Source organism: Schistocerca americana, chromosome 5, assembly GCF_021461395.2.
Source record: "Schistocerca americana isolate TAMUIC-IGC-003095 chromosome 5, iqSchAmer2.1, whole genome shotgun sequence".
Taxonomy (NCBI): domain Eukaryota; kingdom Metazoa; phylum Arthropoda; class Insecta; order Orthoptera; family Acrididae; genus Schistocerca; species Schistocerca americana.
Window position 1 is genome coordinate 509,782,190 of NC_060123.1, and position 25,366 is coordinate 509,807,555.

Here is a 25,366-nt window from a genome sequence, read left to right on the forward strand (position 1 = left end):
CTTCTTCAATGACGATCGAGACAATCGGTCTCGATCACTGAACAACAAGGCAGGTGCCGACCCTACAACATGGGCACACTGAAGTGTCATTGGATGACGTTTCCAGACACAGGTCCCTATCCTCGATTGGTTCCTCAAGACACCCTCTACAACCCCTCGAAGCTTGTCACAACGTTTCTGGAACACTGTGTATCGTTATACATTGAAATTTAGTTCATTTAAATATATGATTTTTTACTTTTTGATGTGTGTCGACGCAAAATTTGGTTTCTTTCTTCAAAATAGCATGTGTAGCATGTGTAGATGTAGATTACGTTAGCCACATTAACAACAGTAGTATTAATTAGGCTTCTGCTCCTCAGCAATGAAGAAAGGAGAAATTTTGTTTCAGATAATGATACATGTTAAAATTTAAGAGAGAGGCACGATACGCAGACTTCTGCGTGCAGTGTCCACTTCATTGACACCCTCTTGCGTATACGGACGCTTCATCACAAAAAATACTGAAACTATTACAATACCAAATATAAACGACGTTTTCGTCCTGTTGCAGCGGCCTTCCTTGGAGTGTCTCGGGCTTGGTGGTCGAGTGGTAAAGCGAATGCCTGGGAACCGAGAGGTCGCGAAATTGAATCCCCGTCAGATACTCCATGAAACGATACATGGTTCGGATTCAACGTTAAACTGTAGGTCCCCTTTCCCTGGTTAGGGTTATTGGTTAGCTCAATGACACGCAAGTCATCGAAGTGGCCCACAATAGGAAGACTTGTACCAGTCGACTGAACACCTCTCTTAAAGGACTCCTAACCAATGATTCCGCACAAATATTTTATTCCCTTAGGGTGCAGACTATGTCCTACCTGATGGCGCACCTAAGAGTCTTCAAACACCATTTTTATATGTCGCTTCTAAAAATATTTAAATTTTGTTTTTGTGACAAGTAGCTGGGAAAATGGGAACAGTGAGAGGTAGTAAATAGTCTAAAATGGAAAGTGAAGAAGAATAAGGTGAAGTTACTGAAAAAGTAAATACACTACTGGCCATTAAAATTGCTATACCAAGAATAAATGCAGATGATAAACGCGTATTCATTGGACAAATATATTATACTAGAACTGGCATGTGATTACATTTTCACGCAATTTGGGTGCATAGATTCTGAGAAATCAATACCCAGAACAACCAACTCTGGCCGTAATAACGGCCTTGATACGCCTGGGCATTGGGTCAAACAGAGCTTGGATGGCGTGTACAGGTACACCTGCCCATACAGCTTCAACACGATACCACAGTTCATCAAGAGTAGTGACTGGCGTATTGTGACGAGCCAGTTGCTCGGCCACCATTGACCAGACGTTTTCAATTGGTGAGAGATCTGGAGAATGTGCTGGCCAGGGTAGCAATCGAACATTTTCTGTATCCAGAAAGGCCCGTACAGGACCTGCAACATGCGGTCGTGCATTATCCTGCTGAAATGTACGGTTTAGCAGGGATCGAATGAAGGGTAGAGCCACGGGCCGTAACACATCTGAAATATAACGTCCACTGTTCCAAGTGCCGTCAATGCGAACAAGAGGTGACCGAGACGAGTAACCAATGGCACCCCATACCATCACGCCGGGTGATACGCCAGTATGGCGATGATGAATGCACGCTTCCAATGCGCGTTCACCGCGATGTCGCCAAACACGGATGCGACCATCATGATGCTGTAAACAGATCCTGGATTCGTCCGAAAAAAATGACGTTTTGCTATTCGTGCACCCAGGTTCGTCGTTGAGTACACCATCACAGGCGCTCTTGTCTGTGATGCAGCGTCAAGGGTAACCGCAGTTATGGTCTCCAAGCTGATAGTCCATGCTGCTGCAAACGTCGTCGAACTGTTCGTGCAGATTGTTGTTGTCTCGCAAACGTCCCCATCTGTTGACTCAGGGATCGAGACGTGGCTGCACGATCCGTTACAGCCATGCGGATATGATGCCTGTCATCTCAACTGCTAGTGATACGAGGCCGTTGGGATCCAGCACGGCGATCCGTATTACCCTCCTCAACCCACCGATTCCATATTCTGCTAAAAGTCATTGGATCTCGACCAACTCGAGCAGCAATGTCGCGATACGATAAACCGCAATCGCAATAGGCTACAATACCACCTTTATCAAAGTCGGAAACGTTATGGTACGCATTTCTTCTCCTTACACGAGGCATCACAACAACGTTTCACCAGGCAACGCCGGTCAACTGCTGTTTGTGTATGAGAAAACGGTTGGAAACTTTCCTCATGTCAGCACGGTGTAGGTGTCGCCACCGGAGCCAACCTTGTGTGAATGCTCTGAAAAGCTAATCATTTGCGTATCACAGCATCTTCTTCCTGTCGGTTAAATTTCGCGTCTGTAGCACGTCATCTTCGTGGTGTAACAATTTTAATGGCCAGTAGTGTAAATAAAAAACTGCTCGTAATGTAGTACGATGTCGAGCACGGAAGAAGGCCTCGTTTTGTCTCTCATTTTAAACAAAATTTGTCCAATTTGTAATTTTGTGTGTCCAGTCGATATATCAATTCAAAATTATGCTACGATAGCGTCTATTGCAACTATGAGTCAAGTTACCCTGGTATAATATCGAGCTCAAGGATGTTTGCGGAGGTGACGTTAAAACGTGAATAGTAATGTTTCCAACAGCTACCGGATATGGCAACTGCGCCGTGCGGCACTCTCTACGCATTACCACCGCAGAATAGCTGGAGTATACACGCGGGGACAGTTTTAGTCAGATTCGTGTGCGCAGGAAAATTTCTGTTGCTAACTGGTAGCACGATACGCCGACAGACCCTGGCGTCGCCGGCGGCTGGCGTGGTGTCGGCGTTCGGGGCGGCCGTGGCGCCGTTCCCGCTGGCGGGCCACGTGACGCTGGAGGCGCTGCAGAACACCAAGGTGGCGGTCGCGCAGTTCGCCGCCACCGCGATGGCCGGCAACGCCGACAACGCGGCCGCGCTCCAGGAGCTGGCTGTGCTCCAGTCCACGCTCTTCACGCTGCAGCACCAGCAGGTGACGTATTCCTCGACCTTACTCACACTGTCAAAGCTTATCGCAGGTAACGTTCTACCAGCTAGGCCGTCTGAATTCGCCCCACAGCTAGATTCAAAGCTCCACTCCGTCGCTACCTTTCCCATAATTCTACATGCTTCTTGACTGCAGTGGATTTGTTATCTCCAAGTTGCGCATCTCTTTTATGTGATGAATTTTGTGCCGGTAACCAACTTGACTGCCAACGGCCTTGCCGCATTGGTAACACCGGTTCCCGTTAGATCACCGAAGTTAAGCGCTGTCGGGCTGGGCTAGCACTTGGATGGGTGACCATCCGGTCGGCCGAGCGCTATTGGCAACCGGGATGCACTCAGCCCTTGCGAGGCAAACTGAAGAGCTACTTGATCGAGAAGTAGTGGCTCTTGTCTCCTAAACTGACATATGGCCGGGAGTGCGGTGTGCTGACCACGTGCCCCTCCATATCCACATCCAGTGACGCGTGTGCGCTAAGGACATGGAGGCCTTCACATGGCCTGTTTGGACGGAGTTCATTACCCAACGTGGCTAGCTAATTTACTAATTACAAAAAAATTGTTCAAATGGCTCTGAGCACTATGGGACTCAACTTCTGAGATCATCAGTCCCCCTAGAACTTAGAACTACTTAAACCTAACTAACCTAAGGACATCACACACATCCATGCCCGAGGCAGGATTTGAACCTGCAACCGCAGCGGTCGCTACTAATTATAAATAATGCACTTATGACGGGCAATCAAATGAAAACCGATCACACGCCACGACAGAACCATGGCGTCGATCCATTGAAAAGTAGTCTCCACACGCGTTAAGGCATTTGTCCACAGGGAGACGACGAGGTCAATTCCTGTTTCGTTCAACGCGGTCGGTCGCTGACGTATCCACAAACGTACCCACTCTTGCACTTTCTCGTCAGACTGAAGCCGACCTCCACGCAAGACTTTCTTCACGTCCTCAAAGATGTGGAAATCCAGGCTGCACGGAGGACGTTGCGCTGTTTCCCAACCAAATCGCTGCAGCGTAGCTTTCGTCCGTTTTGGAGTTTGGGGGCGGTTCCACGTTCGAGGAACTCGACGAACAGGGGGACCCTGCATAAAATGGTTCAAATGGCTCTGAGCGCTATGGGACTTAACATCTGTAGTCATCAGTCTCCTAGAGCTTACAACTACTTAAACCTAACTAACCTAAGGACATCACACACATCCATGCCCGAGGCAGGATTCGAACCTGCGACCGTAGCGGTCACGCAGTTCCAGACTGAAGCGCCTAGAACCGCACGGGCACACCGGCAGGTGATGACCCTGCAGTCGAAGGAGGAGGTCAATCATGACCTTGCGTGGTGCCTTCATTTCGAGCTCGAAGGCAAACGGCAAAGTTTGCAATGGAAACATCCCACATCTTCCCCGACAAAGAAACGCAAAACTGTTCACACAAGCTCCGACGACGCCCACCTCTAGACTGACAATCGGAGTGAAAGCTACGCTGCAGCGATCTGGTTGGGGAACCGTACAACATCCTCCGTACAGCCAGGATCTTTCACCATGTGATTTTCACTTCTTTAACAACCTGAAGAAAGGTAGTGGATGACTAGTTTGTTACTATTGGACGGTATGTGGTTTTCACGCAATGTGTAACATGGCAGCAAATATAGCAATGGGTGTGCTTTGTGTGTGGCTGTGGCAAGGTATGACTGTATGACTGCACCAGGTGTTACGCAGTAATGACTGATCGTCATCGCTCTGTCTCAGAAGCAAAGTCTTCAGCTACCTACCACCAGAACTTGAGATATCTCGCAGCAGCTGTAGCAATGAAGTGTAGGAGTCTGACTCTACTCTCTCCCCTACCGCGCTGAAAAAATTGCCCTGAGTTTATCATTTTATTGTCCACCACAGACTTTTGCCTCATAAATCGAATTACCTGTTAGTAATTTGTGTCACTTTCGTGTAACGAATTGTTTTGTCACACTAAAGGACAAATAAATACTTACCAAAACATCTTTTCCAGAATTCAGAAAACTCCATGCTGAACCAGCATATCACTGAGCGAAAAGCTGTCCGGTGAATGGTTCAGGCACAGCTTGTTCGATACAGGGATAAATTTCGGTCCTGTAAAGACGCTTGCAGAACGAAACTCGAACACCGATAACTGTCTTTTACGACCAGCACACTGCAAACGGAGCCCTCCAGGCGCGTTCCATCCTGTCATTATTTATATGCTACGTTTCCAAACCGTGCAGAAGATATTTTTTCCCAAAAACTGTTATAAGTATTTAGTCGAGCTGTGCGGCGTGGTCAATCAATTCAGACGCCGAGCTTTTGCTCTTTCTCTGCTGACCTCGACGCCGGCGGCCCGTTAAGTTCTAATTTTCTTTCTTTCATTCATTCCCTCAATTTCTGGTAGAATGTCACTCACAATAGATATAGGCTCAGGTGCGACCATGGATCCGACAGACATATATAACCTGCCAGGATTGCAGAACATGCACTGCGACAACTATGCGTAGTTTCACATTTACTATGATATTGAATGTGTTTCTTGTTTGTTTGCTTGCAACTACCACTAATTTTGTGCACAGATGAACAGTTGATGCATAATATACTTTAGTACAGTCAAAAGCGCTTGTTGATTAGCTAAGCTAACCTTTTTCTATGTATCGATCGCGCCATGAAATACAAGCATCTCGCTCACCAAAAGTTTCGCAGCCCCAGCGGTTCATCTGTTGCACAAGCAATACGTCGAGACAGCAAAGTGGCACAGCATCTGACAAAAGCCGTGTATTCGCACCGCAGGTGATGCAACTATCGTTGATCCAGCAGCTGCAGCAGCAGCTGCAGATCACGCGCTGCCCTAAGGAGGCGGTGGCGCTCGCGAGCCCACCTCCGGTGTCCGCACAGTCCGCGCCGCCCCCGGGGCCCTCCTCCGCCCCCGGCGCCAGCCCTCCGCCCCCGCTGGCGCTGCCTCTACCGGCCCAGCAGCAGCACCCCCCGCTAGCACAGACGCAGCAATCGACGCCTCCCAGCACGCAGTCACTGCCCGCCTCTCCGCCAGCCGCCAAGCAGCAGCTCAAGGTCAGCTTCTGTCTACATTTCCACAATGGTTTCCATAAATAAATTATAACCACAAAAAATTCCTCGTTATTTGTTTATTCAACGGGCTGTTATCCTTTCCAGTTGTAGAATTCTCGGAGGTCCGATCGCGTGACGTCGTAAGTTCTCCAAGATATTTTGGCAACTGACTTGGTCCCATCTTCAGGTGGTTTCTGCCGACTGATGCAATGCTTGTGCGACCCAGGTGGGCGCTAGAAAGTTTTACAAGTTAGAAATACGCCGGGAAAACTTCAGATCACAAATTTTCGTTTCCTCAGCGAAATCTGTCAGCGGTTCTTTCCCATGAGAGGTCCCCGCACTGATATCTCCGAAGACATGAACCTGCCCAATTTCCTTTCAAAGCACCGATCCAAGTTCATGGGCTCCTGTGTATCAGTCTTCAAAGAGCAGATGTGAAGGCGTGCTGGAAAGTAAGGCCTCTGAACTTTTTATTCTGTTTTCAATATCGGCTGGGGTATTACATGCAGTGCATACTCCTCGGTCGATTTTCTAGCTTCGCTGACGCAAGTTTCAATCCTCTGCCGCTAGAGGTCTCCGAGTTGTAGGTTGTAACACAGCGGTGTGTAGCGTATCGGTCGGTGCGCGAGAAACAGCATGCTATAATCTATCTTCCAACCGCAGAAAACGTGCCTCCAATTGAAATCCATAGAAAAATGAAAGCTGCGTACTGTGATCACTGTATCTACATCAATAATGTGCGACGTTGGGTTGTTCGTGCTCGTAACGAAGGAAACGGTGGAACCTCAACGTGTGTGACAGAGCTCGGGGTGGACGACCGCATGCGGCAACCGATCAAACTCGTCGGAATCGGGTTGATGATTTCACCAGAGAAAATTGTCGGATAACGCAGACACAGCTCACTAGAGCATGTGCAGGCCGCCATTGCAGATCTACGGTACAGAAAACTGAGTGCACGGTGAGTGTGACGGTTTTCTCAGAGTTTATCAGCCCGGTTCCAACGAGACTCCTCAGTTGTCGTACGTGGTCGTCCACTCTGAGCTCAGTCACATACGCTGAAGTTAGCATCACCGTTTCCTTCATTAAGAGCACTTATATAGCCCAACGTCGCACATTACTGATGTCGATACACTCATCACCATACATAGCTTTCATTCTTCTACGAATTTTAGTTGGAGGTACGTCTTGCTGTTAAAAACTCGTTCACAGAAAGTTGTTTCTCACGCACCGACGTAGTACGTTACACACAGCTACGTTACGCGATACAATTCGGAGATCTCTAGTAGCAGATGGTTGCAACTTGGCGTCAGTGAAGCGGAACGTTGACCAAGTAATAAGTACATAACTCAACCAATATTGAGAACAGAAAAAACATTCTGAGGCATTACTTTTCAGCATGCCTTCGTACTAGACTGGAAAATTCAACTGTATATTTTCGGAAATCGTAGATCACCGAGGAGAACATCTGGGAAACATTTAATAATAAATTCACAGCCCAATAAGCCACAAAAAAGACATAAAGAAAACATGTTGGCAAATGAAGGAGTAAATGGATAAAACAGATCCAGACTTGAAGGTGCAATTGCCCTTAAGGTCGATTGCCCGATAGAAAAAGAGAAAGAACATTGAAACAGCTGTAACGCTAGAAAACATCATACGACTGTCTTCAACATTAAGTATGCTGATACAACTGTCACACGCAGAATAGCAGTCTAAGGTCTGCGTCTTTTGTACATTGCAGAGAACTGCAAGTTTGGTAACAGAACGACAGATTGAATTCGCATTCAGGAGGCTGGAGGTGAAGGATTTAGATTTCAGTCCCTCTAAAGCACTTCGGGTGGGGAAAACGGGAAGGATTTCGTGTTAATGGATCTTACTTGAACCATCTCCACTTCGCTGACGACATTGTAGCTATTGTTTGCTTTTAGTGCGAATAAGCTTCGACAACTGAAGATGAACTTAACAGAACAAACCGGGCTGAAAATCGGTCATTATAAGGAAGTTAAAAAAGGTAGCTTTTGAAGCACCAAAATAATATTACCTGTTACAGACGTTCGTTTTTAGTCCTTGCTGTAGTGCGTGGACCGAAGGACAAGTCGTGCGAATTTTTGTAACATGGCTCGTTCTGGGGGATCACACAATACACAAGAACGCTGTGAACAGAGCATGTTGAAAGAAAGCCCTCTCCTGGTCCCTTGGTGCTGATTCATCCCAGCATGTGATAAGATACTGCTAAATTACACTCTCTAAGTACTCGCAAGAAGAGAACGCAATTCATTAGTGAAAGAATGAAAATGAACGAAATTGGAAAATAACGGTGAGATCAAAGCCCCTACATCCGGAGTGAACTGAAGACCTCGCCTGTAAACAATGATAAAGGACGGTCGACGAGAAAGAAAGTTCTTGCAGGTAAAACATGGAAAATAGTGTGTTCATTCATATTAGCTGATAGTTCCGCAATAAACAGCGATGTGATAACTCTAGCTCAAATTTCCGACACTTGCTAACGGCAACTTTGTCAGTATGTGTGCAAGTGACAAAAACATGGATGCAGTAGCAGTAATGAATATGGCGTTCGTTCCAGGAAAATGTTTTTCAGGAGCGATTTGCACAAATATGATGATGCTGTGGATAACTGAAACTCAGATAAAAATCCACAGTAAGTCTGTGAACACCAATGCATTTCAAAAGTTTTACCATAGATTAATCTTAAGATGTTGTTATACTTTATTACTGAAGCAATTGTTAACGCAGATCTTAGTACCAAACACAGAAACAATTCAGACCTTTTAAATTTGCATTTGTGAGAGGTTTCACAATACAGCTTCGTCAATTCGCCCAGCAAGTAAACAGTGGTAAGTTAATGCTAACCCATTTTACGTGCACTTAGTCTGCAAGTAAACATTTTTAAGGGGAGCCGGATGTGCCTATGCTGCCCATGTTAAAATCACTAAGTTTGAGGAACATTTATGAATAAACTACCAAATAGAAAAATTTGAATTTTTTTTTTTTACATATAGAGTGGTTTAGTATTGCAGTTATGACAGAGGGATTTTGGAGTATCTTTTCTAGTTTCCTTCCAATTATTTTTTTATTAATGACCCAAATTTTTTTACAAATAATTGCTTTATAATTAAACTGAAATGAAACTACTGAACATGTTGCCAAATGGCTGTGTTACAATGTAAGTTTGACCACTAGGAGTGCTGTATAAAAATTTCATCTCTCTAGCTTGAGTGGATTTTGAGAAAATGTTCCTTATATTCGAAAAATTATAATTTACGGGAAATGGCTATCAAAGTTTCTCAATACATTCCTGCACTATAGGATGGATTATCAGGGTCTTCTTCTTCATCCTCCAATAGCTTCCTCTTCTGTCTTCTTTTCTGGCCTGTTGTTCCATCATACGTCATATGCCTTTCTCTTCTTTCTGCTCCTCTTATCCTTTCTCTGTCAATATTTCCTAGTGCTCGTACAGTGTTCACCCCAGCTGTAAATCCTAATGCCTTCAGAACTTCACACTTCACACTGTTCCCTTGGTTGTAGGTTGCTATTGCATCATAAGTGCCAAAGTGCAGTGTTTTTATGCTTACAAACACTCTTTTAGGAATCACTTTCCAAATCAAATTGCTTACGCTCTCATTAGGATTCTGCGTCTTTCCGTGTAGACATTTGAGTAACAACTCTGGCTGTGCTAAGTCACGAAAAATTGGTTTTATTGTTCCCTCCTGATTCTTGTACATACTGCATATTACCCGCTTTACATAAGAAGTATAATACTACCAACTACAGGCGCAACAGTGAACTCGTTCGAAACGGTAAACAGCAAAGAGACGATGTTGCGCACTCTTATTCAGTGTAGTACCGCAACTTGGTATTAGTGTTATTTTCTTTTCCCTACGTTCTTCTTCTTCTTATATACACGGTTACTAAAGCGTGGCATCGTAACCAGAACAAAAGCGTACGACAATATTAAATAGAGCAAGATGTTCGAAATTCTGAGGAAAATAGGAGTAAGCTGTAAGGAAAACGGGTAATATTTGTCACAGAAAACAATGTAGCCAACCCTTGCACACTCGGTGTATGCGTAACATAAGGCGCTGTAAGCGTAACAGGCCGAGAAAATCCCAAGCAGTTTGCCAGGAAGTCACGAGAGGGTGTTAGATGCATTCAGCGGCCGCCCATTTCCTCTGCAGGCGTGGGGGAAAATGGTAATAACTCCACTTCTAGGGCGAGTAGAACAATATTTCAAAGTTTACATTAAAGAGGAATGTTCCAATTAATTTTCGGTAGCAAAAAAAAAATCGTAATTTTGTGGATTTGACCACCTCCGGCTCCCCTTAAGTAACCATTGATGAGTTTTTAGAAATAAAATTTTGAGTAGAACGTTCCATTTTAAAAATATGTGGTTACTGTAGACATATTAGAAAACAATGACTTACCTGAACAAAAAATTCACGTTGTATATAATTGAAAATATTATTTATGAGACCTTATCCAAAGTTTTCCCACGCAATTTCCCAAAACAACCAACTTGTCCTTTACATTGTTTACGCAGTCTAGATCTCCTCAGCATGACTCGCGAATGTCTTCCACGCAGTAAATCATTTACAGTACGCTCCGTAAGCCACTGTGCAGTGCCCGGCGGGAGGGCATAACATGCCAGTGCTACCAATTTTCTTTTGTATTCCATTTGCTTATTGACAAGGAAAAGCTTACTATATGCCTCTTTACGTGTCCTAATATTTATCTTATTATGATACATACACGTGATGTACAACGGTAAGAGAAAAATGGTCGCACAGTCTCCTTCGAATTAAGGTTGTCTAAATTTACCCAACAGAGTTTCCCCATAATTCCATCATTTTTATTCCAAGAATTCTCATTTACGTTCCCCGCGCATCTCTGGTACACTTTCGTATGGGGCTATACTGACACCTGTTATGATCCTAGCAGCGCGTCTCAGAATTCGCTGATTCCCTCGATGTATGTTGTCACGCAACTTGTTAACGACTCCAAATACTAAAACAATACGCTGGAACTGTCGCACTAGTTTGTACGCTATTTCCTATCCTGATGCAGTGCTTATTCTCAGAACCCTTACAACAAATCTAAGTCTTCCATTCGCATCGCTAATATTGAATTTACGTGTTCATATCGCTTCTTAGTACTACCCCTAAATATTTAAACGACCTGACGAGGTCAAGGTATTCACTACTATTCTTCACATACTATGGGCCTCCTTCCCTTTGTTATTGGCATTATCTTTCATTTACACACATTTAAAGAGAGCTGCCATTCAATAAACCAAATGAAAATATTATTCAAGTCTTTTCGCAATTCTCCGACGACGTTACTTTCCTGTACATAAAAGTATCGTTAGTAAACAATCTTACAATTCTGCTGAGTCTAAGCCGCTGCAGTCATGGGCTGTGCGGCTGGTCCCGGCGGAGGTTCGAGTCCTCCCTCGGGCATGGGTGTGTGTGTTTGTCCTTAGGATAATTTAGATTAACTAGTGTGTAAGCTTAGGGACTGATGACCTTAGTAGTTAAGTCCCATAAGATTTCACACACATTTGAACAAATCTGCTGATCCTGTCTGATTAATCGTGCATGTATACTGAGGACATTAGAGGTCCTATTACTTTTCTTTGGGGCACAGCTGATGTCAGTTTCGTTTCTGCGGAACATTCATAACGTACTGGGTTCTATTTGTCAAACGATCGTCGAGCCAACCATATATATGCGAAGAAGCTCCATTTTGTTACTAGGCGGCGATGTGGTGGTGTCCAACGCCTTTCGCAAATCTAGGAAGACGGGATATATTTATTCACCCGCATCTGTTGTTTAGGAGATGTCTTGTATGAACAAAACAAGTTTTATTTCACAACCGTAAATGTTCAGTTGCTCTCACAATAATATTTTCCAGTAACTTGTGTACTACATATAACAAGGTAATAAATGTAAAACGCAGGTGGCGGGTCCGTCTCCTCCACCGCCGCCCCCGCCTCCACAGGCGGTTCCCCAGCAGCAGCAGCAGCTCCACTCGCAGCTGCAGCCACAGCAGGGGCAGCCGCCGGCGCAGGTCCCCCAGCAACTGCTGCCGTGCTCCATCTCGTCATCGCTGGCGGCGTCTATCATCACCAACCCGGAGCCGCCGCCACTCAACGAACCCAACACCCTGGAGATGCTACAGCGGCGAGCGCAAGAGGTGCTGGAGAACGCAAGCCAGGGACTGCTGGCCAACAACCTGGCAGACGAGCTTGCCTTCCGCAAGGGCGGCGCCGGCGGCAAGTCCAGCTCGCTCTCGCCGTACGACTCCAAGTCGGGCCGCAACGAGCCATTCTTCAAGCACCGCTGCCGCTACTGCGGGAAGGTCTTCGGCAGTGATTCGGCGCTGCAGATACACATCAGGTCGCACACGGGAGAGCGGCCGTTCAAGTGCAACGTGTGCGGCAGCCGCTTCACCACCAAGGGAAACCTCAAGGTGCACTTCCAGAGGCACTCGGCCAAGTTCCCACACATAAAAATGAATCCGAACCCAGTGCCAGAGCACCTGGACAAGTACCATCCACCACTGCTGGCGCAACTGGGGCAGAGCCTGTCGCCGCACGGACAGCAGCCGCCGCCGCCCGTGCCGCCAGTTCCGCCCCCGCAGAGTCCGTTCAGCTTTCCGCTGTACAGACCTCCACAGCCGCCGCCGCCGCAGCAGCCGGCGCCGCCGCCGCACGCCGTGCCGCCGCACGACCTGCTGCCGTTGCCCCCACCTCCCCTACTGCCGCCGCACGCCCTTTTCGCGCCCGGACCGCTACCGCGCATCGCGCCAGCGGAGCAGGATGCGCCCGAGAACTTGTCGAAACCTCAGCCACCCAGGCAGTCTCCCCCTCCCCCGATGCAACAGCAGCAGCAACAACCGCGACCGCAAGAACAGCAGCAGCAACAACAGCTGCAACAACACGACGGCAACGAGGAGCCGCCATTCGTCAAACAGGAAGAGATGGACGATGCCGCGTCGACGCAGCGGCGGCAAGAGGAAGACGACTGCGAAGGTCGCCTCAGCCCGAAACGGGAACCTCCCGAGGAACCTGAAGATGTCGATATGTCCGCCAGGTTCCCGTCGTCTTCGCCGTACGACGACAGTCTGGACAGTAAATACAACAGCCAGGACGAGGAGAACAGCCTGCAGGACCAGCCAGAAAACCTGTCGAGCAAGGGTGCCGGCACCTCCAGCAGGCTCTCACCGCCGAGCTCGACGTCTTCCGGTAGTGCAGTTGCCATCGACCCTGCCAAGGACCCAGCCATCTATACCAGTCTTCTCCCGCGGCCGGGTAGCAACGACAACTCGTGGGAGTCTCTCATCGAGATCACCAAAACGTCGGAGACCTCCAAGCTGCAGCAGCTAGTCGACAACATCGAGCACAAACTGACGGACCCCAACCAGTGTGTCATCTGCCACCGCGTCCTCTCGTGCAAGAGTGCACTGCAGATGCACTACCGCACACATACCGGTGAAAGGCCGTTCAAGTGCAAGATATGTGGCCGCGCGTTCACCACCAAGGGCAACCTCAAGACGCACATGGGCGTGCACCGTGCCAAGCCACCGGCGAGAGTGCTGCACCAGTGCCCCGTCTGCCACAAGAAGTTCACTAATGCGCTGGTACTACAGCAGCACATCAGGCTACATACGGGAGAACCCACAGATCTGACCCCGGAACAGATACAAGCTGCAGAAGTGAAAGACTTCCCTGCAGCGGCCTCGACCCCTGGGCCTCCCTTTCCCGGTCCCGTCTCCTTTCTGCAGGCCTTCCCACCGCTGCCGCCGCCGGGCATTCACCTACCACCTGCGCAGCACCACACCAAGCTCCCGGCAGGGTCTGCACACGGGGAGCTCAAAGAGGAAAAGCCCGACTATCCCGATGACGACAACTCGAGTAGCAGCGGTGGTGGAGGGCAACAGCAACAACAGCAGCAGCAGCAGCAGCAGCAGCAGCAACATCAGCAGCAACCACAGGCTTGCACGTCTGCCTTGCAGCAACAACCGTCACCACAAATTTTCTGCACGTCCCTGGCGGCACTCGAGAACCAGGTGCGCACCATCACGACAATGGCGTCACAGCTTTCGGCGGCCAAGTGCTCGCCACCGGCGGCCACACCGGGCTCGGCGCCACCCCTAAATGGTGACCGCTCGCCGTCTCCCAGTGCTGGTGCCCCTGCTGGCCCCAGCGCCGCAGCCAGCCCCTCGGCATCGGAGTCTGGTGGCTCACTGAGTGGCGCCCTCGACCTAACGCCACGCTCTTCCTCTGTGGGCGCTCCGACACCCTCTCCCGGCCCGCCGACATCAGCCTCGGGGCCAACTGCAGCGCCACTACCCCCACCACCACCTGGCGCTTTCTCGGGCTTCGGCTTACTACCACCTGGACCCATTGGCAGTGCCTTGACGTCCTCTGTTCTCACATCGACTGCATTCAGTCCCATTGGCCTTGGGGCAGGTAAGCAAAGAATTTCAGATGCAGTGCTACTGCTCTCTAAGAGTCATATTTGCACTTAAATACATGACTGGTTGTGGATTTACGCATTAGGAAATGGAAATTGTTACTTCATGGAACACTAGTCTGGTACATGTCAAACTGGTGGAAATGTTAATCACATATGTTGTTGTTGTTGGGGTCTTCAGTCCTGAGACTGGTTTGATGCAGCTCTCCATGCTACTCTATCCTGTGCAAGCTTCTTCATCTCCCAGTACTTACTGCAACCTACATCCTTCTGAATCTGCTCAGTATATTCATCTCTTGGTCTCCCTCTACGATTTTTACCCTCCACGCTGCCCTCCAATGCTAAATTTGTGATCCCTTGATGCCTCAGAACATGTCCTACTAACCGGTCCCTTCTTTTTGTCAAGTTGTGCCACATACTCCTCTTCTCCCCAGTTCTATTCAATACTTCATCATCAGTTATGTGATCTACCCATCTAATCTTCAGCATTCTACTGTAGCATCACACTTCGAAAGCTTCTATTCTCTTCTTGTCCAAACATAACAGGTACAAAATGATGAAACATTCATTCCATTTGTAATCGATGTCCATCACCAACATCAGTGTGATGTGTGACAGCTATGTGCATGAACCAATGTTGTATTCATTGTAGCATTGGAGTAGACAGCCTCCAAATATCATCAGGGGAAATTTCTTAGCATGCCAGAAACATATGCTATGTCAGTTCATCAAAAATATTGACTGGAGGTTGCTATGGTAGTATATTACTGCTCATTGCATCCCACACATGCCATATTGGTAAAAATCGAGGGTACCAGGCACGTTAGTTAAGGACCCACTCATTCTTCAAGGTGTTTGTGGTATGAACTGCATTGTGGGTTCTTGTATTATTCTACTGGAATATACAATTTGATCATGAGGGGAATGACAAGGTTTACTATTCCTGCCACACACTGACAAGTACCTAGACTATCTTTGAAAATTATCAAATCAGTACTAGTGTTGCACCCAACAGCTCTGCACACTATGATTCCGAGAGTTACAGGGGTGTGGGTCTCAAGAATCACTGCTTCTAGTGACCTTTTCACTGGTTGAAAGTCCATCTGCCACAAACAAAAGCCAGACTCTTCACTGAGTATCATGAAAATCCACTCAATGTTGCTCTTTACTCTGACTCTATACCATGCAAGTCTCTGTTGCCTTTGGTACGGTTCCAGCAGTAAATGATCTTGGCAACATGAGATCTCAATCCAGCACTCAGCAATAGGCTCCTAATGGTTTGTGGTCTCTCCTAACGATTTGTGGTGGCACTCTGCCTGTAACCTATGTCCAGTTTTCAGCTGTTATAATCTGTCTGTCTGTCAGAGTCAGCTGAACAATCCTATGATCCATGTGAACCATAGTCCTTCTAGAAGGACCTGTACCTACCCTTCTTGCCACACCGTTGGCCTGAGTCCTTCTGATCATCTCTCATCCTGCAATCATTGTACTGCAGCCAACTGTCTGTGCAATCTTTTGGTGTGATGCTCCCTCCTGCCAATGATTTAGCTATTCTCAAAAGACCAAAAGATGGCAATACGCTACTTGTGAATGCCCTCTAGGAATCCCTATTGAGATCTCCACCTAAAAAGTTCAGTTGTGTTAGACATGCCCAATAGCTGTTGTGTACTCACATCATCGTTCATTTGTAGGAATGCCTTTTTTCTGTGCTTAAAACAGAATTGCATAAGGACAAAGTTTTAACCGACATATCCAGGAGGAAATACTGGAGTATCATTTCAATGGCATTTAGTCAAGATATTCATGGTGTAACACTTCCCATTTCAGGCAGTGTATATAAAGATAGATCACAGCTATAAGCTACAAGTGAATAAATTTTTCATCTCTAGCGTCTTAAAAAACTATAAATATTGATAATGTGTTATGAACTTGAGAAACAGCTTGTTTTTGCAGCTCTGTTAACCTTTGACAAATGGACATCAACTTTGTTTTTTTCAGCTGGAACTATTCTCTTTCCGGCCCTAAATTAGTAGCTCCAATGAGGCAAATTTAGTGATATAAATACTAGAAGTTTCAAATACAACACATGTTCTGTGTACAGCATTGCATATGAATCAATACCAGTGAGGCCCGCTCCATTTGCTGATGATGTTCTACACCATTAGTCAGACTCTGGCAGGTGGCAAATCAGTTTTAGCCACACTAGATGCCTTGGAAGGAAGTCCATGAAAATTGTTGCACTATTTGGCAGATCAAGCCAGTGTGTCAGTAGTATCTGCTCCCAGAGCCGTGAACTAACTCAAAAAGAACACTTACAAAGTAATTCATTCAGACGCTGTTTCTCAAGCTCACTGCAAAGTAAGTCTGAAAATGTGTCTTCCACAATAATTTTAATAATATCAAAGTATGTGTTTGGTGTACATGGTGTTTCACAATTTCTATTACAAGCTTTTAGGGGTTGTATTGGGTACTTAGTAGATAAGAGTTTCAATAAGTAACATGTCTACAAATGTAACATTTGGATAAGTTTGAAGATCAGATCGATTTCAAATCTCCCACTTCACAGTACACACACACACACACACACACACACACACACAGCATAGGCGAACTGACCCATCTAATCTACAGGGAGCCCATGGCATTGGCAAAGTTTCAATTACTGATTGTCAGTTTTCTTCTACATGACACAGGACATCGTGTCAAAAGTCAAGAGTACTGCACATCCAAGGAACACTACAGTGAAATCCCCTAGTTTTGAATGTACCAGTTTCTCACAGCTGTTGTTGTGGTTGGACAAAAATAGTATGCGTTGTCATAATTACAACAGGGCCTGATAATGGAATTCTGTGTGTGTGTGTGTGTGTGTGTGTGTGTGTGTGTGTGTGTGTGGGTGTGTGTGTGTGTGAAACAATCTGTGTATTAATGGAAAAGTGTTTCCCTTTTAGATATCAAAGAAATCTGTCACTGAAAACTATTGAGTAAGTTATTACCAGTCCTGTGCCTCCTGTTCAATACGTTTCTTTGAGCATGAGACATTGCTTCACCAAGCAGCGGCTGGAGAAAATACAGGGTGCACATAAACTTCAGGAACACTTTCAGTTATTTATTGCACAAGAACTAAACAATGTGGAGATGTCATACATATTGCATTATGAAGAGAAACTCTGAAAGTCTTTTTTAGAAACATTCAATATGCGAACCATGAGTGACCCAGCAGACGTCAATATGGTAATCAAATTCTTGCCATACCCGTCCCAGCATGGCATTGCCGACTGACAGTTGCTTCCCGTATTCTCTCCCGGAGCTCTGCTACATCACGTGGTAGAGGCAATACATACACCAGATCCTTAATGTGTCCCCACAGAAAAGAGTCACACAGAGTGAGATCTGGTGATCGGGGATGCCATTTCATGAAACAGCTGTCCCCTTCTGTAGCACGGCCGATCCATCAATGTGGCAGCTCCATGTTCAGGTACCCACGAATTTCACGATGAACATGGGGTGGAGCCCCATGCTGCTGAAAGATGAACGGAGAGTCCGATTGCATTTGAGGCATCAGCCATTCTGCAACATGTCCAAGTAGGAATATCCAGTGACAGTGCTCTCGGTGAAGAAGAATGTCCCTTACAGTTTTCGACGTGACAAGGCACAAAAAACATTTATCTTTGGGGAATCACACTCAAATTCAATGCATTCATGTGGATGCTTTGTACCCCAGATTCAACAGAATTCAACGAACGATCAAGAATGCCATCCTCATCCTCATTCAGTCATTTCAACTGCGAACAAAACTCAAAACGCTTGTCTTTGTTGTCATCATTAAGCTTCTGCACTAGCTCCAATTTGAATGGTTTCATAGACAGCTTCTGTTGCAGGACTTTCTACAGTGTCACTGGGGCCATTTTGGGTTCAAGAGATGGACAACACACCATTTTCTTTGGACTCCTTATGAATGTCTCTCGTACATGCTCCACATTCACTTCACTCACACTGGGATGTCCACTTCTCCTTGCCGGGTGCAAGCAACCCATTGTAACGAATTTGTTGTGCTAGTGGTAAATGGCCTTCCTTGTTGATGGCTTCTTACCATACTTGGTTCTAAACATCTGTTGAACAGCTGCAGCACACTTGTTTTTGCCGAACTACACACAGAAAGCTCGCTCTGTACCTGAACTTGCCATGTTTGTGACTAGCACTGGCTATCACCAAATTATCAAACTAGGCTGTGGAAGTATACATGAAAAAAAGACTTTCAGCATTTCTCTTCAAAATGGCATATGTATGATATCTGTACAATGTTTGTTGCTTGTGCAATAAATAATTGAAAGTGTTCCTAGACTTTATGTACACCCTGTACATATGATTAAAGAAATGTACAAGCTTTCAGATCCAGTGGCTCCTTCTTCTAGCAGAAGGGTTGAAGGGGAAGAAGGAGAAGTGAAGGAAAAGGGCTGATGAAGTTTAGGAAATGGGGAGAGTTCAAAAAAGTCATCCAGAAACCCATGTCCAGGGAACTTACCGAACAAGATAAGAAGGAAAGGCTGTACACATGTTGATATACGAAAGCGACTATGGAATTCTGAATACCAGTTACTTCAGACAAATAAAGTATCTATACCAATTCTGTTGGATTTTAACAGATATACTCTAAAAATGTCAGAGTTAATTAAGTATAATTACTATTCCTCTAATTTGTCTCAGCTAAGATGACCCAGTAAGCAAATAATTGAAATTAAATCTCTGTTGGCTACACAGTGACACATTTCCCAATATGAGGAGACTGGCATATTCTTTCACCAAACACTCAATCACTGCCAGTGTATGGGGCTATAAAACTGGTGACCTTGGAAAATATCTATATGTCTGAATAAGAAGTAATTCAATTCTCTATGAAACTGGCCATGACACCTAACTTCCAAAACAAAAAAGCAGTCTCTTTTGGCCAACTATTTACTTGAAAGCATTGATTGTCTTACCTCAAATATATCCTCACAAAACATTTGCTGGTAAAGTCCTTTTTCACCTATTACCTTTTTTTCCAAGTTAAGCAGAATACTGTCAGTCTATGAAATGGTGACCCTAAAAAAAAATAGCGTACAAGATCTGAGGTCGCAAAACACTGGAGACAGCCATGCATGCACATTCAATAAAGTTATTATTTTAATTAGCACTGCAGAGTCAGTTGACAAGTATGTGTATCAGATGCAAAATAAATTGTAACAATGTTTTAGATGGCACCTATAAATCTACTACTATTACTCCAAACTCAAATTATAACAAACACTTATAAGCAATACAGGAAAGTATCATTTTGTTAATTATGTCTACATTTTTTGTCGGAGAAAGAAAGCTTCACTTACAGCATATCAAAAATAGCTCTGCACTAATTGTGACATTTATTTTGTCACATACATAATTTTTTTTAGATAGCACAATTAATTCTATTTCTTTCAGATTTTAACTCTTTCTCACTGCATGAAGAGGAAAAAACTTTGTACAGAAAATGCAAATTATACAAAAATCATAAGATGAAGTCCACTTATCTTTCAGATTCAGAGTTCAATGGTCGAAGCAGATTTCCATTTCATCCGCTGGCACCTTCACTTCGAGACAAAATACCCTACTCGTTTCTAGATTCTCACATCAATAGTAAGTTTGACTATAGTTCCTAAATCTGTAACATAAATACTATTGATGTAACACATGAACATAAGCATGAAACTGCAAACAGTTCTCAAGGGCAGAAAACGCACATTTGAAACAATATGTCTTCTGTATGAATATTGAAATACAATGTTAATACAATGTAAAACATAGGCTAAGAAACATGTGCTTGAAAGAAAAGGTGATTATAAACATCTTAAAGGTGAAGTCAGAAGGAATGGAAGGACACCTGAACAGAGAGTACTTATTTTCTGCAGCTCCATTCCTAGTTCTTTTGCTGATTCAGAGGAAAAGCATGAGAGCACCAATATTTTTTGAGATTACATGGTTCCATATCCAGAAAATCACCTGTCATTTAAAAATATGGAAAAAAGCTTTAGCCCTATGTAATATGTTCTATTCACTACTTACTAATCAACTTTAAAGGGACTACTTCTTACAGGTATATGCAGGTATTTATTATTTGAATTTAAATTTCCCGATTCAGAAATGAAATGTGACAATGTGCCTAACAAATGTATTTTGATTGAACTACTCACAATTGGATTTGCATGCTATGTCTGTCTGACTGCATTCAGTTTATGGCATGGGAATCCTAATAACCCCAAGGAAATACAACTATTCCTAAACAACAGCTGATCTATTGTCAAAGCTAGATAAATATTTATGTAAGCTTTCTTCTGAATGTAACAAATAAAGTGAACAGTCTAATTTCTATTTCATTGACTTATTTCTGTAATTTAAAAAAAAAAATAAAATAAAATAAAATAATTTGCAAATTGCAATATTTGGCACCGACATTATTAACTTGTTTAAGATGATATGTTAGAAATTAGGTTTTGTATAACTAAATCGGTGGTAAAAAGCCATGAACCAACATTACCTTATTTCAGTTCTCATTTCTTACAGTCTCTCACATGAGCATATCATCTAATTTTAAGTATGGAAAAATAACTGATAATAGTTATAAAAGTATTGTAAGGTATTTTAGAGTAAGCCATTGAATTGGTTTTTTGCATTTGCTTCTGTTAAATCTCATGAAAGAATGAAACACCAAACCACAAGAAGAGTAACAAATATAAATTTGTGCATTAACAAATACCATCAATGACAATACACCTGATTTTTATATAATTTTTTTCTTTTTGTTTCTTCTCCTATTCATTTGGTATTTAAACAATTTTAAGTCTTAGTATCATAGTGCTATTGACTTTGTGGAAAATCTTACGTACTGTCAGACACTGTGTCAAATAATGTTCTTCTCCTAATATTGAAAGTAGCAACTCTACATAGCTTTAATCTAGGAAGTTTATACTTACATTCTACTAGCCAAACTGTACTTGAAATATTTGTTATTCCACTTAAATGTTTCATGGCTATTTCCTAAAAGATGTGTATATTTGCTGTAGTCACTGTGAAAATTTTCTACATTATAGGAGATGAATGAATGATTCAGTTATTAACATAGTCTTATATTGGTAAGAAGACAACAATCACAAAATGTGCAGATCTCTCTGCTGAGAGCTTTGCATTATTACATAACATAATACTTCAGTGTTCTGAGGCAAAAAGTCAAGAATTTATTCTATCTAAAACTGTTGTATGTATGCCAGATACAGTTCCATTTTATGTCATACACAAGTATATATGAGCATTTATGCTATTGTGAATTGAAATATATTCATTCTGCTTGACACATAATGCTGAAGAACATTCATTTAGCATTGATTACATTACACCTAATGTTCTACTTTGTCTGAATTGTGATAATGCAGTTACTGAGCTCTACCACAAAATCAGACACAAAATGTAGAAGACAATATAATATCTGAAAAATCATAAATAAGATTGTACAATTCAACTGCAAATGACTATCATTACTTAGTTAACATTTAGTAGGGCAGTCAACAATAACATGATAAATTCTCAAAATTTCAAGCTTTCATAATCAGAAGTTTTGTCTTACAGTATTCATTAGAAAATAACACATACTGTAAAATTGGTAAAAAAAAAAGAAACAAGACTCTTCCTCCAATTTACTATTTCTTGTTATGCTGCACATGGTGTGTGCCTTCAGATTGTGTTCATAGTGTTGTCCACTCCTGTTTTCCTTAATCACTAGATACAGAACTATAGTATATAGGCAGTTACCTTTTCATATCTATTGACTGAAAAGTTCTGTCATCAATATCTGTAGTATGGCACAGAACAGATATCTAAACTTCAACAGGAAATCTCCAATGGATTATTATCACATGTTAGTAAAAATATATAGGTCACACATAAAAAGTAGTCACTCCTACAAACAAATGGACAAATTTTTCACAGCCTGATTACATTATTTCCACATAAATAGTTTATAAGCAACAGTAAGTGAAAAAACAATGGCCATTCACTATATGGAAGATGCATTGAACAGCTGCTACAATATATGAACATGAAGTTGATTACTGAGACTCAACTACCGAACATATTTTCTTGATTAGAGTGCGCACGTGCACGCGTGCGCACGCCCACACACCACACACGCGCGAGCACGCATGCACACACACACACACACACACACACACACACACACACACACACACACACACACACAGAAAATCTCCCCTGATTCTGGGGCTCAAATGGTTTACAGGTGTCAATTCCGAAATAGCCATATGTGACATGCATGTCACAGTTGAAAAGTGACTGTTGTGACAGCAGACAAACAGCTGTATTAATAGCATTATGAGAGTAGGTAGCATCCTTAAAACAAGATGTGATATCTTCTTTACCACGACAGAAGTTCAAAATTTTTAAAAAGTGGTTGAGGGAGAACAAGTACATTTAAGATAGTGGAAAGAAAGAACTCGGTTTTAAAGGATAAAGAAAACTGTACAAAGAATATGTAGCTGTAAGACCTTCCTTCAACAAAATACTGTGTGGGATTTTCTTCCCTTCATAAGGAAGTGAAGTGAAGTGAAGGAAGAAGGAAGGAAGATTAGGATTTAATGTTGCATCAACAATTGTAACTTGTGGGTTTGACCATTTCATATATGGTATTTATATTTTTACCCAAAGGAAATCAATCTTATCGATTTACTAGTTCAAGTAGAATTGATATTTTATACATGAAAATTCACTTGTAGCTAGATATTGTTACAAAAATAAATCAGCTGGTTATTGATGATGACAAAGAACTTATTGCATGTAGTTTTTTTTCTTTTTTATCATGGGAGTATGTAAGAAACAGTATGTGTGAACAATCTGTTCTTGTCAACCCTTTAGAAACTTTGCTTTACATTTGTGATTTCTCCACACAAATTTTTCCATTACAGTGCGGCCAGGAAACACCACATGCAACATTTGTTTCAAGACTTTTGCATGTAATTCTGCCCTTGAGATTCACTACAGGAGTCATACCAAAGAAAGACCCTTCAAGTGCACAGTTTGTGATCGTGGATTTTCAACTAAGGTAAGAAAAGATACAGCAATTAATTGTATTGAACTAACAGTCTTTTTTTCATATGCATACCATATTTGGGATGGCACTCTGATGTTTGATAGTCACTACATTTGTTTTGAAAAGAAACCATAAAAATAATTAATAGTGTGTGGTTTATTGGAGAATTGCACCTAGAAAAATTTTGTGGAATAGGTATTAAAAACACACACACACACACACACACACACACACACACACACACACACAGATATATTTTCTAAGCACTGGGGCTACTGAACCCATAAAAAATTCACATATCTGCTGATGTTCTGGTACATCACTACAGGTTAATTCCACTACCTATATTTCTTGTAGACTGAAAATCCGGCTCCATACCACCAACCAAAATGCTTCAATTCTTACTTGCATTTGACATACATGTTTGTTGCAAGTGTTTAACCATCACCCACTAGCAGGACTAGCAACATGATGAATGGAAGTGGTAAACAACAGTGGTTAACCCATTTTGAGTTATAGCCTGGAAGTCTTTAATTTACGAGCAAGTCAAGCCACTTAGCCAGAAACAACAACTCTCTCTCTCTCTCTCTCTCTCTCTGTGTGTGTGTGTGGGGGGGGGGGGGGGCAGGAGGGGGGGGGGGGGGGGGGAGAGAGAGAGAGAGAAGTAGGTAGGTCAGAGGTCAGTGGTGGATAGGTACATGTGTTTGCACATAAACGAGCATTTGTGCTTACAGAGAGTGCCTTCATTATTCCATTATTATTACACTGAGACCATACCATGAACAACTTAATTTTTTAGATTATAATCATCAAAATATATAAAACATTGCAATAATTATGCTATTGCATCTATATTAATAATGATTAGCAATAACAAAAACCTTAAGACTTTGCTCTAGTGTCTGTTCCTGATCACAATATTGGTGTCCTCCATTTTATGGTAATTCTTTAATTATATTCATCATAATACTGTCATATATATATATATGAATAATTGTTAAAAATAAATTAACTAAATACACTATTTTCAAAAAGAATAGTTTACTGAACTATGATTAACCAAAAATGAAGGCATGAAACTATAAACAGTTGGATAGTTGCAGAAGTAACCAGTTATTTTTGCCATGATATATGTGTGATTCTGTAATTAATTCATTTTTGATAAAGGACTCCAAACTACCTGCCAAATTAAAAGTGCATCTGAAGTAGCCATGCCATTTGTAACTTGTGGAACAATTCCATATAAACAAACTTACTTTCAATCAATTAGAAGTGGCTAAACTTGCACAGAACCAGAAGACGTCAGATTATGATGCATCAACCAATCACAATTTATGATAATTCAAGTAATTTAGATACTGTTTATCGAGTGGTTTTAAACCTATTAAAATCATGAAACTACAGCCTTCCTATTAGGTCAGAGGTGAAATCTTCAAGATTTTAGTTGAATTACAAGTTGCTGAATGTTTTTGAACAAAGTGTAAAAAAAAAAACACTTATGTGCTCTTTGAGTTGTTTTTAATGCAGTGAATCTGATAACAGTTACATTGTATGGATTACAATAAGAACAAAACTGTGTGAGTCATGCACAGAAACATCATCAAAAATTAAAAATTTGTGTTAATTAATTAAT

At 43.1% G+C, this 25,366-nt stretch overlaps 1 protein-coding gene and 1 pseudogene across 3 annotated transcripts in view; both read left to right on the forward strand.

The window, feature by feature from the left end:
* The window catches only part of LOC124616750 (homeotic protein spalt-major-like), a 557,732-nt gene that overhangs the window by 515,005 nt on the left and 17,361 nt on the right, over nt 1-25,366 (forward strand). For all 3 annotated transcript variants that reach the window (XM_047145118.1, XM_047145119.1, XM_047145120.1), the window contains exons 4-8: nt 2,829-3,047; nt 5,854-6,132; nt 12,103-14,617; nt 20,175-20,273; nt 23,609-23,745. In XM_047145118.1, coding sequence (XP_047001074.1) covers nt 2,829-3,047; nt 5,854-6,132; nt 12,103-14,617; nt 20,175-20,273; nt 23,609-23,745 — 3,249 coding nt within the window. The remainder of the gene's footprint in view (nt 1-2,828; nt 3,048-5,853; nt 6,133-12,102; nt 14,618-20,174; nt 20,274-23,608; nt 23,746-25,366) is intronic.
* LOC124616981 lies at nt 3,267-3,384 on the forward strand (annotated as a pseudogene).